Here is a 15,052-nt window from a genome sequence, read left to right on the forward strand (position 1 = left end):
AGTTATAACATTTTTTTTTTATTGTTTTTAGTATGACTCAGAAAGTATAAAATTATGTCATTTTCTTCTTCAATTATAAGGTACATATGGTATACATCTTTTGAAAGTGGTGTACCATAGTGTCTCTCTTTTACATTGATCTCCATTAAGGTTTCGTTTGGCATAAGCTATTTTGACTAAATTAGTCAATAAGAACAAAATAGGCTAATTTAGCCAATAAAACAAAGTGTCACATCTAAAATACAATCATTTAATTTTGGGTGCCTCTATTTACACACCACATTTAGTTTTACGGCACACCATTAATTGATTATTTTTTATTACAATAATAACCTTACTTAAAATGACCAAAATGACCACAACTGAATACACACCATAGTTGAATACACATCCAAGCCCTAACCCTAGCCACCATTGCAAAGAATCCGAGCAACGGAGCATAAAAGATGCTCTGAGCTCAAAACACCAAAAACAAATTTTTGATTCAAGTACTAAAAAACAAAACCAATCTGTACAAACCCACAAATTTCAATCAAAAAAACAAAAAACCCAAAACACTAAACACAAATGAGTGAAAAAAAAAAAGAAAAGAAAAAAGGATTGGGTTTGGAAGCCCACTGCGGCAATTGCAGTGATAGCAGAGGCAAGCAAGTAGACGAAGAAGGAGATCTGAAAGCTCTGCTGCGAAGCATTCTGAGAAGCTTCGTCTCGAGCCCAAGGAGGAGGCTCGTTCGAGTCTGGTCTAGCTCATGAAGGTATTGATTATTCTTCCTTCTCTTTGCTGGAGCCCTCGGTCACTGTAAAGACTGTCAATCTGCGAGAACGAGACGAGTTTTTCCTTGTAGTATTCTGTTTCTGAGAAATTTTTGTTGCAATGAGGAGTGATGGTGTGGGACAACATGGGTTGAGTTTGATTGAACCATAGATTGATGAATTAGAGGCGTGGAGAGAGGATGATAAGGCTAATGCAACCATGGATTCAAGAGAGTGTGTGATTAGATTTAGAAGAGAAAAATTCAGAAACACATTCTCTACACAAGCCAGAATTACAAGTGGAGAAGAGAGAAAGGCCTTTCCAAAGGCATATATTATCTTTTTGTTGGGTGGAGGAGAGGCGTTGGTCTTGGTTCACTACACTTCTTATCTCTGTCTAAGGAGGAGGAGGACTAGGCGAGTCTTGCCAGAGGGGGAGGAGAGCTATGGGTGGTTCACCGGAGGGTGACGGCGATCTATGAGGTGGTGGGTGTACTGCTAGTGGTAAGTTTGTTTTTTTGAATTTGAGGTGTGTACTAAATGGTGTGGAACTAACGCTATGTTTGGTAACTTAGGAGAGAAAAGAAAAGAAATGATTACTTAAGTAATAAGAGAAAAGAAAAGAAAAGAAATGATTGTAATTTCTCTCCTTTTTGTTTGAATAAGTAAGAAATAAAAAAAAAGAAATGATTGTGATTTCTCTCCTTCTTGTTTGGTTAGATTTCATTAAGAGAAAAGAAAAGAAATTATTTTATGTTATATTACCAAAATAACCTTTTTATATTTTCAATCATTTTATTTCTTTTATTTTTACAGGGGTAAAATTGGTATTATGAAAATATAAACATTTGTGGATTTCTTTTCTCTCCCAATCTCTCCACTTTTGGGAAGATTGAAAATAAGAGTTATGAGAGAAATGAGTTTCTCTCCATTTCTCTCTATTTCTCCCCATTTCTCTCCACTTAAGATAACCAAACAAGGAGGAGAAATATATTTCTCTTTATTTCTTTTCTTTTCTCTCCAAATCACTCAATCCAAACACAGTGTAAGGGCAAAAATAGAACGTTGTGGTGTGTGTTGAGAAAAATTATATTTTTTCAAATTATTAAAGGTGTGAATTGGGCAGTGGTGTGCCTTGAGAGCAAATATGGTGTGTAAATAGAGGCACCCTTTAATTTTCTCTCACATCAAAAAAAGTTCTAAAAAATAGGCTAAATTAGCTCGTTCTAAACAAGAGTTAAGTTTTACAAAAATTACAGTAAACTTTAAAAGTTAGACATAATCCTTGATTTTTAATTCACATAACACTTAGACTTTTTTTTTTATCAATAATATATAAATGAAAAAATTGATGTCAACATATTTTTTACATGAAAATGTATATTTTACGTTATTTTTTTTAGTAAATTAAACAGACATCTCTTGAAATTTGAAGAAAAATCTCATAAATTTGACATAATTATATTAAGTTTCTTTAAGATTTTAGTTAATATAACACTCGGTCCTCTTTTCATCATAAATTTGTTATGAATGAAAAAAAATGGTATTATCATATCTTTTATAATAAAATGTATATTTTACCATGCACATCTTTGTGTCTTTATATCATCAGCATTAAGAAAACTCAGTGTAATTATGTCAAAACTGTAAGATTTGCTGTATTTTCTCTAAACCTTAAAGGAGGTCTATGTAATTTGTTTTTTATTTTTGTATTTTCACACTATTTACATTTGTTTCGGTCTATTTAACTATATTAAAAGGGAAAGACTATGGTGCACATTCCTTAAATGGTATGTACTGTATGCACCTTACAACTATAGAAGAAAATTATATAATTTTATATTTTCAGAGTCATAATTATAAATAAATAAATAAAGGTCATAACCAAACAATACATGAGGCATAACCAAAAATTTCACGAGTCATAACTAAAATAAGGTTATAACTAAAGAAGAAAATTAATCATAACTAAAGGGAAAAATAACATAACTTAAGAGTGCATATAATAAGAAGTGTATGGTAGAATTTTCAATATTAAAATTAAGGTAGCTGTAATTATGTAAAAATTGTAAGATTTATTATAATTTATTAAAAAATTACAGTAAATATAGGATCATTCCCATACATTTCACATTAAAAAAAAAAAAAAAAAAAGCTATCACACCTCGGATTCACCATCCTTTAGGGACGTTTGCTTGGAAGGATTGAAGTTTATGTCCACCATATAAAGTAATTTATTATTTGGTTGAAAAATTATAGATCGGGACTAGATTATTAGTCTCCCATATGTGGGACTATCTTGTTCTAGGAGGAGGGGTCATTGTTGTGGTTAAGGCACAACAGTGACTGTTGTATCTTAATATGAGATGTATTATAAATATATTTTTATGATCTAAACCGTTCATTTTATAGGGTTTGTTGAGTACTTCATTCATACCAAAAATCATATTAATCGGATATCAATAAATATATAATCAAATAGTATATTTTTTATGCTATTTCTGAAAAGAAAAACTTATTATTTATTTTTTTGATTATCGATCATATAGTTATTGATATCCGATTAATATGATTTTTGGTAGACATGAAGTACTCAACAAATCCTACAAAATGAACGATTCGGATCATAAAAATATGTTTATAATACATCTCAAATTGAAGTACAACAGTCACTGCTGTGCCTTAACCACAGCAGTGACCCCTCTTTCCTTGTTCTAGGGGAAGGATGGGATACACAGTCCTTGGACATCCCTTTTCTGGATTAGCTGGTAAAAAGAAAATTTTACTCTATGAATATTTAGAATATATTTGGTTTGGTTTCCAAAAATTATTTTTAAATTTAAAAAAAAATAAAAACAAAAACTAGTTTCATGAAGAAAATAAAAAAATAAAAAATAATTTTTAAAAAATTTAAATACAAATTTTGACAATCTTTTTAATGTTATATATTGCATTTGATAAAATAGAATAAAATTTAAAATCTCAATCAAAAAGTAAAATAAATTTATTTAATTTTTTTGTAAATTATATTCAAAAAAATAAAATAAAACTTATAAGTCAAATTTACTATTACCTAGTAAGAAATTAAAAGGACAAAATAATTTTTTAAGTATTTATCATTCTTTATAATATTGTAACTAAACATAGGATTTAATAAGATAGTTATTTTTTAACATCTAATTTTATAGCTAAATAAATATAAAATACACATAATTTTTAATCCAATAATCCAAAGACTATGTATCTCAAAATTAACAATTCACTAAATTATAACTCCCTTTATTCAGTGCGTCCAAACAAACATGTGTGTGCAATGTTTTGAAAACCGGATCGATGAGCGAACCGAAAAAGAGACCGGGTGAACGGGTCACTAGTTCAACCGCCAGGTTAAAGTGGTTGAAAGGCGGTCGAACCGTGACGTCATAATTACATCATAAATATATTAATATATATTAAAAATATAAGTGTAAAAATGAAAAAAATAATTAAATTCAACAAAATAATAGAATTTTCAAAACTCACTCACAATGAAATTGTAATTTGTAATAATAACGTAACATACCTTATTTTAATTTGTTGAAGACCTTTCTCTAAATCAGTTGCGCAACACTTTTGGCAAGTAAAAATCACCGTACAATCTAGACATATATCAAAGTTAGAAAATAGAACATATTATAAATACAATCATAATAATGAAAGTAATAAAAGCATGGGAAAGTTACCAATAAATCCTATATGTTGAAATTGTGCTCCATTTAGTCTTAACTTTTTTTCTTTTGATCTATTTGATCCTTTCTATTGCTGAATGACGTAAATACCACTATATATTTTCTGAATGCGTGAATAGGTGATTGTGTGGTGTGGCACAACCACATGTTGGTGTGTTTCCCAAATTGGTATTTGCCACGTTTCATATTCAGGGTGATCGCTAGGTGCCACAACATTGGAAAGTTCACTAAGGCTTTTTGTGCTTTCTTACTTTGGGGGGCATGCTTTCCATGTGGCACACATAATCCTATTGATGAAATCCCCTATTGGGTATGGATTAGGCAAGGTTTGACAACCATAATTTTTGGCGATTGTGGATTAGGTAAGATTTGAAATCCCTAATTGTTGCGATTCTATTTGAATTATTTCCAAGAATTGAAAAGTTGTGATCGTTTGTATGTATGACATTGGAAGGTGATTAGTGGCACTACAACATAACGATAGTCGAAGGAAGTTCGCAAAGGGAACGGGAGAGACGTTGAAGGATGTGTTTAGATTTGTCGGCCGTTGGAACGATGGGTGGGGAAGGTACGTGACACCGCTGTTTTTTCGCTGTTTCCATGGTCGATATGTTCCATGTATGGTTGAAACATTAGGTGGTTGTGGTTTGATGATATTTGTTTGATGTGTCCATATCAGATGAGTATTAATTGAAAAATGTCGATGGCATTGTGTGTGTGTGTTTGTATATTGCAACTTATTTACCGTGTTCTGTGTATATTGGTAAGGTGTATGTTTCACATATCTGAACCCATGTGTGTTGGGTGTGTCTATTATTTATTGGGTTAGTATATTTTGGGTGATTGTATGTTGTCGATGAATTGGGTTTTGCGATGTGCGTTGAGACAGCGTTACATTTTTATCCTGTTGCAATGTGATTTGTAGCAAGGGAGTTGTGGTGTTGTCAGGTTTGTGCAATCTTGTTGATGTATATGGTATGTGGCACGTGGGTCCGACTCAATTAGGGTGTGTGGGTACTTTGTGTGTATTGTGATTTTATGATTCACGTTGTTTAGTGCCGAATGTGAACATGTCAAAAGTGCTTTGTGGTGATGACCAATGTTGCTTATATGTGTGGTTTTGTTTAGTGCAATGATCTTGTTTTTTAGTTTTGTGTGATGTGTGTGAAAATATGTTGTGGTGTGTACACATGGAGTGTTGTTAAATTTTGGGGTTTAAGCGATGTAAGAGATGTGAGTGTGAGTATGGAAACAGGTGTAAATAGTGCCAATTAGTATGTAGTGGAAGTAATTGGTATATGTCATATGTTTACCGAACAATGGGTACATTGTTTCTGGCATGGTTTGCATTGGATGGTTGTGAATTGTCTAGTGTTAATAGTGGACATGGTTTCCGCTGTTTGTATTTAAGTTTGTCCGTAATTATTGGTTGGTTGTGTGGGCTGGCTGTGTGGAATTTCATGATGTCGCTTCATGTGTTTATATGTGTGACGTTGCAACATTATATCTGGCATGGTTGTTTAATCGGGCTGGGGTGTCATGCATGTTGTTTGTATTTATGCGTTGTGGAATTTGTATGTTGGTTATGGTGTGTTATGTTATGTACTGGTAGCGAATTAATATGTTATTTGTGCTATTACAGATGTTGACATCAGCTGGAGTCCGTGGACGCATTCATGTGAACGAAAACATCTCAAAGGTGCATGTGATTTAAAACCAAACAGGCTTGGTGTTAACATGCAAGGACGCATATTGTTCAAGAAATCTAAAGTCATCTAGCAGGAAGTTAGTGAACGAGGTGTTAATCATGCTGGCCTGCCGTCATGCAGTGCACCTACATGGATTAATTTCCGTCCAAACATTGCGAGCATTGTTAAGCTTGTAACAACATCGCCGTTGAGGGGTGGTCATTTTGAATAGTTGAAAAAGACTTTATTTTGGATCATGATTGAGGCTCTGCGAATAAACAAACTGAATCACAATGATTTTAGGAAGTTTGACGATGCAATTTTGAAAATCATACGAACGTACGACAAAAATTATGACGCATTCAACATTGGTGGGGAGTTGTTGAAGCTCTGTAGGAGTGGTGTAAAACTTTTGTTTTGGGATCCAGTGTGGTACTAAGCATCTTGATCTCTCCCCTTGTTAGAGGCCGACATCTGATTTCATTCAGCAGAGAGGTCATAACACCGTATGCATAACATCGAAGATTATGAAGACATTGTTCGAAGAAGCTGTATGTGGGCGAAGTAAGGTAGACGAGGAGGACGCAACGAAGTTGTTGACACTGTATGTGTATGGGAAACTGTTCTTTGCTAATTATAGGGAAACAATAAGTTGGGCATTTGTGCAACACATAGATGACCTGAAGACTGTTCGTGCATACAATTGGACTGGTGCAATACTACAAATGTTGATGGGTTTAATCAAAGATTTTCACCATACGTCGGAAAAGGTCACTGGATGTGTTGTTATCATGCTGATATGTAGTGTTCAATGTTTTGCGACTATTTGCATTGTTTTACCCATGCTTTTGTTGTTTTGCTAACGACGTAATGTAATGATTTTTGTGCCTGAAACACAGTATTGGATCTGTGAACATTCCATGATAGTGAAGCCAGAAACGGAGAATATGTTCCCAAGATTCCTGAAATGGGACATTTGTAATAACCCCGACCCATGATTAATGTTAATCCATGCTTAATTATGTCTAATAAGTAATTAAAGTGAAATTTTGCATTATATGTTGCCTTATTTGTGTTATATCTATTTAACGTAGAAAGACCTATTCATGTTTTCGTTTCGATTTGCGAATTGAAGGCCTTATCAGCATCTGATTCAGAAATTGACTTGAATTATGTGTTATTTGGGATTTTTAGAATTTTATGGCAAGTTTAATTGAAATTCAGTTCGAAACAAATTAATTAGAATAAATTAATGGTCATTGCTTAGATTAATGCAAGTTTAATTAATTCCCTAAACAAACCTATGTAAGGCCACCCCTCAACACCTCTTATACACTTTTGCACCCTCATTTCCTCTTCCTTGAGCTTAAAATGTGTAGAGAGAGAGAGACTAAGAAAGAGTTGAATTCAAGCAAAGGAATTGCTAGAAAACTTGGAGATTGGCTTGGAACTTCAAACAATTACCTCTATAGAGCATAATTGATCATCTAAGGTAAGAAATTCAACCTCTTAGTTTGGGATTGAGTCACTTAGCACATGAGTTCAAAGAATTAAGTTGTGTAATGCTAGAATTGAGCTGAAATGAAGGAATTTAGATCATACCATTCATGCATGTTTATATCATGGCATCTTGAGGAAGTTTTCAAAGAATTCTCCCATCCATGTTATCATTTTACCTTAGCTTTGAGAATTCATCTTGTTTTCCATCAATTCATCTCATTTGATCATGTTTTGAAAGCTTTAAACTTGCACCATTACATACAAGATAAGCAATGTTATGTTTTCAAAGATTTGGATTTTGTTTTGGTCAATTGCCAAGCTTTTGAGCCTCGATTTTGTGAAATGATTTTGAATTCACCATGGTTTCACCATTTACAAGTGTTTCTTATAGTTTCCTCAAGTGTTTGACCCAAAAGACCATGTTTTACAACCTTGAATTTGAGTTTTGAGTTAAGAAGAGCAATCTGGAAATTCTAGAATTCTGCTATTCGCTAGAGTGCCGGAATCTACGCTCGAGCGGCCACTCTATAATCTTACACTTCCACTCGAGCGACCTGAAGTCTGCTCGAGCGTAAAATGCATGCTCCCAGAAGTTTGCATGTTTTGCAGATCGCTTGAGCGACAAGAGTTACGCTCGAGCAAGGGCATAGGTCTCACGCTCAAGCGAGAGTCAAGCGGCCATTGAGTGGAGATTTCACTTAACTAGTATTTTTTCAAAGTTCACAGACTGATCGAGCGAGGGAAGTTGCGCTCGAGCGTCTCTTTACGTGTTTGCAAGTCCGCTCGAGTGTGGGAAGTTGCGCTCGAGCGTGACCTCTGTTTTTTGCAAGTTTTGTTAAATGTGTTCTAGTGCATTTTAGCATCCTCATCGCATCCTAAGCACTCCTAGGCCATGATTAAGACTCAATAAGAGGTTAAGACTTAGAAACATCCAAGTATGAAACGAAAGAAGTTAAGTACCAACTGAATGTGTGTTTCTACTTTGTGTGTGTAGGTCACGCGCCACAAGTTATTTGATTTGTCTGTTCTGCAAGCGGAGTCATCTGTGAGTAATAACTTAGTAAATCTATGTTTAACTTTAATTATTTCCTAAATGATATGAATTAAGATCTGTTTATGAAACGTTATATTCCGTGCAATAAATGATTGTCTAAGTTTCTGAAATGTATTCGTGGCATTCTTAGCACAAGGCCATTGCCCGGGGGTAACAATACCGTGTCTTTATAAGCAAGGCCCTTGCCCGGGGGTAATAATACCGTGGTTTCATGACCCTTACCCGGGGGTAACAATACCGTGGTTCAAGTAAGTTACAAGTTTCCCAATACCGGAGGATCCTAATGGAACTATCAAGCAAGTTAATGCTAATATGGATGTACCATGCATAATGAAGCATGAACTCTGATTTCTGTATATAGTTGAACAAGAACATGAATATATCTGATACTAATATGATCTTTGATTTCAGTACTTGATATAGACATTATTCATTTAAAACTCTTTACTTTGTTGTTATTCACTAAGCTCCCGCTCACTATTTATTTTATGTATGTAGGTGAGCAAGCGCGTGACCAGACTTAAGTTGTTGCCTGGAGTGTTTGAGTCAACCAACCACTGTACCTCCTGGGGAGGTTCCTTTTTGAAGAAGTCAAGTTTTGTAAACCTAATAAGAATGTTTTCACTGTTTGTTTTGTTTATCTGTATATAGAGACAAGTTTTCCTTTTCGGTTACAACGGTGTATGTGGTTGACGTAAAACTATTGTGTTAAGACACATATATATTCGAAAGTTTCTATCTCATATACGTTATCACAGCTCTATGGACAATGTATGTTTCTATAATTGCTTCCGCAGCCCCTTATTATATGTCATTTTGTTAAGAGGCCTTTGGTAATCCAAGGATTACTGGCCGGTTACGATACTAAACCTATAGGAGCGGGTTTGAGTCGTGACAGAGTGGTATCAGAGCACGAGTTATACCGCACACACGAGTCCATAAGAGCTATAGGATGTCCTAAAAAGAATTAGGAACATTTCATCAGCATGTGTGAGTGTGTGGTAATCTTTATAAATGTGAAAACTAAATTTAAATCTGAACAAATGAATTGAAAAAAATGAACAAGATTATTCTTATGTTTATTATTACTTGGTGTCTCTATAGCAACATGGAGAATACAAGGGAAAATGATACAAGTGAACCTTCTGAGGCCCGAATGAACAGAATGGAACAGATGCTTGCGACTTTGACGAAAGCCATGACGCAACAATTTAGACAACAACCTTTACGTCCTCCACCAGTTCCAGTTGAACCGGACAATAAAGACATCATCAATTTGACTAAAAAATTTATGAAAATAAAACTGCCAACCTTCTTTGGTGGCATTGAACCATTGAAGGCAGAAACCTGGTTGCTAGAAATAGAAAAGTTATTTGAAGTGTTCCCTTGCTCCGCAACTCAGAAAGTACTCTTGGTCGCCTACACCCTAAAGGATGAAGCCCAGAGATGGTGGTTATTGGTCCGAAATAACAATGAGGATATGACATGGGCTCAATTCAATGAGATATTCTACAACAAGTACTTTCTTCAATGCTTCAGAGATCGAAAAGTGTCAGAATTCCAAGAACTCAAACAAGGTAGGATGTCAGTGGTCGAATATGAGGCCAAGTTTACTGAATTAGCTCGTTTTGCCCCACACATGGTGGATACCGATTATAAGAAAGCACGGAAGTTCGAGGAAGGACTAGACCTGGAAGTATTTGATCGAGTAGGCGTCTTGAAATTGCCTACTTATGTGGAAGTGCTTGATAGAGCATTGATGGCAGAGGCCATAATAGCAGCCAAGAAACAAGCTACAACTCCAACGATTGAATGGAGAGGTAAAAGGGCCGGATTCAATTTCAAGAAAGGCTAATCATTTTCGAAGAAGCAAAATACTGGATCGTCAAGTAGTTCAAGTCAAAGTAGCGGGTCTATGCCAAATTGTCCAGAATGCGGAAGAAAACATAGGGGCATGTGTCACCGTGCATCTGGTGCTTGTTTTCGATGTGGCAAGATGGGCCACATGATTAGGGATTGCCCGATGAGACTCGACATGACTACCCATCCTGCAGCAAGTTCAGCTGGGTCTGCTCCTACACCAAGAACTAATGTAAATGCCAATACTGGGGGAGAAACTTTGAGACAAGGTTGGGTTTTTGCATTAATACCTGGGGATGTACAGAATTCTGAATCAGTGGTGTCAGGTATAATCTTTATCTGTGCTCAGAATGCTTATGTGCTGATTGATTTTGGTTCCACGCATTTATTTGTGTCGCATGCTTTTTCTCGAAAATTAACTAAACCATTAGAACCTATGAACCGTTTACTATCTGTATCTATACCGTTTGGGGGTTTTATGATATGTGCTTATGTTTACCTGACATGTGATATTTTGATTGGTGAAATGACGTTGTATGTTGATTTGTTGCCCTTGAGCAATAATCCTTTTGATTGTATCTTGGGTATGGATTGGTTGACTAAATATTGTGCCACTATTGACTGTGTAAGTAAATCTGTTGTGTTTAGACCACTTGGTATGCTTGAATTCATTTTTACTGGAAAATAGGGTAGTCCCTCCACTGTACTTGATCTCATTTATGAAAGCCAGGAAATTGTTGAGAAAAGGTTGTCGGGGCTACTTGTATTGTGTATTGACTGTGTCTTCATATAATACTAGTGTGGAAACTACTCCCGTGGTTGGTGACTTTCCTAATGTGTTTCCTAATGACCTACCCGGGGACTTAATGGATAGGGAAATTGAGTTTACGATTGATATAGTACTAGAAACACAACCTATTTCCAAGACCTCCTATAGAATGTCAACTTCTGAACTCAAAGAGTTGAAAACTCAACTCCAATAACTCATAAACAAGAAATTTATCTGCCCAAGCACATCACCTTGGGGTGCTCCAATCTTATTTGTAAAGAAAAATGATGGGTCTTTGAGGTTATGTATACACTATCGTGAATTAAATAAGGTAACTGTGAAAAATAAATGCTCCTTACCCCGAATAGATGACCTGTTCGACCAACTCCAGGGAGCCCAAGTGTCCTCTAAGATAGATCTTAAATCCGGGTATCACCAGTTAAAAGTCAAGGCAGAAGATGCAGAGAAAACAACATTTAGAACTCGATATGGGCACTATGAATTTTTAGTCATGCCATTTGGAGTAACAAATGTGCCCGCAGCTTTTATGGACTTGATGAATAGGATGTTCAAACAATTTCTTGATGAGTTTATTGTTGTATTCATTGATGACATACTAATCTATTCTAAAAGCAAGGAAGAACACGAGAATCATCTGAGAACTACCTTACAAATTCTAAGAGAAAAGAAGTTATATGCAAAAATTTTCTAGTGTGAGTTTTGGCTTGACAGCGTAACATTTTTGGGACATGTGATTAACGGGGATGGCATATCAGTAGATCCGTAGAAAATTGAAGTTATTGTAGACTGGCCTAAACCGACTAATGTGTTAGAAGTTAGAAGTTTTTTGGGACTTGCAGGTTACTACAGAAGATTTATGAAAGATTTCTCAAAGCTTGCTATGCCATTGACACAGTTGACGCAGAAAAATATACCGTTTGGCTGGAACGATCAACGATAGTCAGCCTTCCAAGAATTGAAAACTAGACTGGTAACTGCACCAATCCTGACTTTACCAAATAGAACATATGGGTTCTAGATTTACAGTGATGTTTCCTATAAAGGTTTGGGGTGTGTCTTAATGCAAAATGAAAAAGTGATTGCTTATGCTTCTCGGCAACTCCATCCTCATGAAAGGAATTATCCGACCCATGACCTTGAACTCGCCACAGTGGTTTTTGCTTTGAAGATTTGGCAACATTATCTGTATGGTGTGACTTGCGAAGTGTGCACAGGCCATAAAAGCCCCAAATACTTCTTCACTAAAAAAGAATTGAACATGAGACAAAGAAGATAGTTAAAGTTGATCAAAGACTATGATTTACAAATTTTGTATCATCTGGGAAAAGCTAATACTGTGGTAGATGTCTTGAGCCGAAAGTCAATGGGAAATTTGTTATGTTTGCTCACTGGTCAGAAAGAATTGCTATGTGATTTGGAAAAGAATGAGATTGAAGTTGTATTGCGAGAACAAGGTGGAATTATAGCTGCTATCTCTGCCCAACCTGCAATCATTGAAAAAGTCAGAGAGAAACAATTGTAAGATGAATACTTAAAAAGGATTGTGAATGAGCTTGACTCAAAACCAAGGCCCGGGTTTGCATTAGAGAACAATGTGTTAAAATTTCAAAATCGCCTCTATGTGCCGGATTGTTCTGATTTAAGGAAACACATCATGACTGAAGCTCACAACTCCGAATTTGCCATGCATCCGGGGAATACAAAGATGTATCATGACTTGAAACAAAATTTCTGGTGGCCTGGGATGAAAAAGTGTATTGCAGATTTTGTGGTAAGATGTCTACAATGCCAACAAGTTAAAACTGAACATCAACGACCTCTCTGGTTTTGCCACAGTCGCTTCCAGTACCAGAATGAAAATGGGAACATATTACTATGGACTTCATTGTGGGGTTGCCTCGCTCCCCTTGAGGTATGGATTTTATCTGGGTCATTGTTGATCATTTAACTAAGTCTGTCCATTTTCTGCCTGTCAAAACTTTCTATAATGCAGATAAGTTAGCTAACATTTATATGAATGAAATTGTGAGATTACATGGTGTGCCAATATCCATTGTATCTGACAGAGATTCGAAGTTCACTAAAGGTTTTAGCAGAGATTGCAAGAAGCTTTGGGAACTGAACTGCGGATGAGTAGTGCTTACCACCCACAGACAGATGGTCAATCCGAAAGAACCAATCAAACTTTGGAAGATATGCTACGGATGTATGTGTTGGACTTCCAAGGGAATTGGGAGACTTACCTTCCTTTAACCGAGTTTATATACAATAACATCTATCATTCAAGTATTGGGATGGCTCCTTATGAAGCTCTGTATGGAAGAAAATGCCGTTCTCCTATTTGTTGGGCTAAAGTAGGTGACGGACCATTGTTGGGACCGAAACTTGTACAAGAAACAACGAAAAATGTGAAATTAATCCAACAACGCTTGAAAATTGCACAAAGTCGCTAAAAGAGTTATGCAGATGTTCGAAGAAGAGATGGGAGTATGAAGTCGGAGATCACGTATTTATTAAAGTGACTCCAATGAAAGGACAAACGCTGTTTGGTGTTAAGGGTAAGTTAGCACCGAGATATGTTGGGCCATATGAGGTTTTGGAGAAAATCAACCCGGTTACGTATCGAGTAGCGATACCGCCAATTATGGAGCATATGCATAATGTCTTTCATGTCTCAATGTTACAGGATTACTTACGAGATCCACACCATGTCATCGAACCAACACATGTACTTTTGAAAAATGACTACACCTATGAAGAGAGCCAATACAGATTGTAAACCGTCGAATTAAAAAGCTAAGGAACAAGGAAATACCGTTGGTAAAAGTTGAATGGCAAAACCACGGAGGGACCTATGCAACTTGGGAAACGGGGGAAGACATGATGAGAAGATATCCTGAATTATTTCCTTTGAATCCAGTTTTCTTCCAAAATGAAGGTAACTCGAGTTTAGGGACCAAACTCTTTAAGGGGAAACACTGTAATAACCCCGACCCATGATTAACGTTAATCCATGCTTAATTATGTCTAATAAGTAATTAAAGTGAAATTTTGCATTATATGTTGCCTTATTTGTGTTATATCTGTTTAACGTAGAAAGACTTGTTCATGTTTTCATTTCGGTTTGCGAATTAAAGGCCTTATCAGCATCTGATTCAGAAATTAACTTGATTTATGTGTTATTTGGGATTTTTGGAATTTTATGATAGATTTAATTGAAATTCGGGTTGGAACGAATTAATTAGAACAAATTAATGGTCATTGCTTAGATTAATGCAAGTTTAATTAATTCCCTAAACAAACCTATGTAAGGCCACCCCTTAACACCTCTTTTACACTTTTGCACCCTCATTTCCTCTTCCTTGAGCTTAAAACGTGTAGAGAGAGAGACTAAGAGAGAGTTGAATTCAAGCAAAGGAATTGCTAGAAAACTTGGTGATTGGCTTGGAACTTCAAACAATTACCTTTATAGAGCATAATTGATCATTTAAGGTAAGAAATTCAACCTTCTAGTTTGGGATTGAGTCACTTAGCACATGAGTTCAAAGAATTAAGTTGTGTAATGCTAGAATTGAGCTAAAATGAAGGAGTTTAGATCATACCATGCATGCATGTTTATATCATGGCATCTTAAGGAAGTTTTCAAAGAATTCTCCCATGCATGTTATCATCCTACCTT

General features: G+C 35.6%; 1 protein-coding gene and 1 long non-coding RNA gene across 2 annotated transcripts; both read left to right on the forward strand.

The window, feature by feature from the left end:
• Positions 1-4,600: 4,600 nt before the first annotated feature.
• Positions 4,601-6,248, forward strand: LOC145814684 (uncharacterized). The gene is made up of 3 exons (XR_014358028.1): positions 4,601-4,843; positions 4,936-5,049; positions 6,124-6,248. It is a non-coding gene; the product is annotated as an uncharacterized LOC145814684 (long non-coding RNA).
• A 3,583-nt stretch (positions 6,249-9,831) lies between these two features.
• LOC145814653 (uncharacterized) lies at positions 9,832-12,895 on the forward strand. Its single transcript, XM_082911624.1, has 5 exons — positions 9,832-10,543; positions 10,655-10,909; positions 12,213-12,312; positions 12,400-12,577; positions 12,770-12,895. Exons 1-5 carry the CDS (start codon positions 9,832-9,834, stop codon positions 12,893-12,895), a joined length of 1,371 nt encoding a protein of 456 aa, XP_082767750.1.
• Positions 12,896-15,052: the final 2,157 nt, after the last annotated feature.

Source organism: Camellia sinensis, unplaced genomic scaffold (assembly GCF_055761805.1).
Source record: "Camellia sinensis isolate YWXY unplaced genomic scaffold, ASM5576180v1 Unanchor12, whole genome shotgun sequence".
In the NCBI taxonomy this organism is placed as follows: domain Eukaryota; kingdom Viridiplantae; phylum Streptophyta; class Magnoliopsida; order Ericales; family Theaceae; genus Camellia; species Camellia sinensis.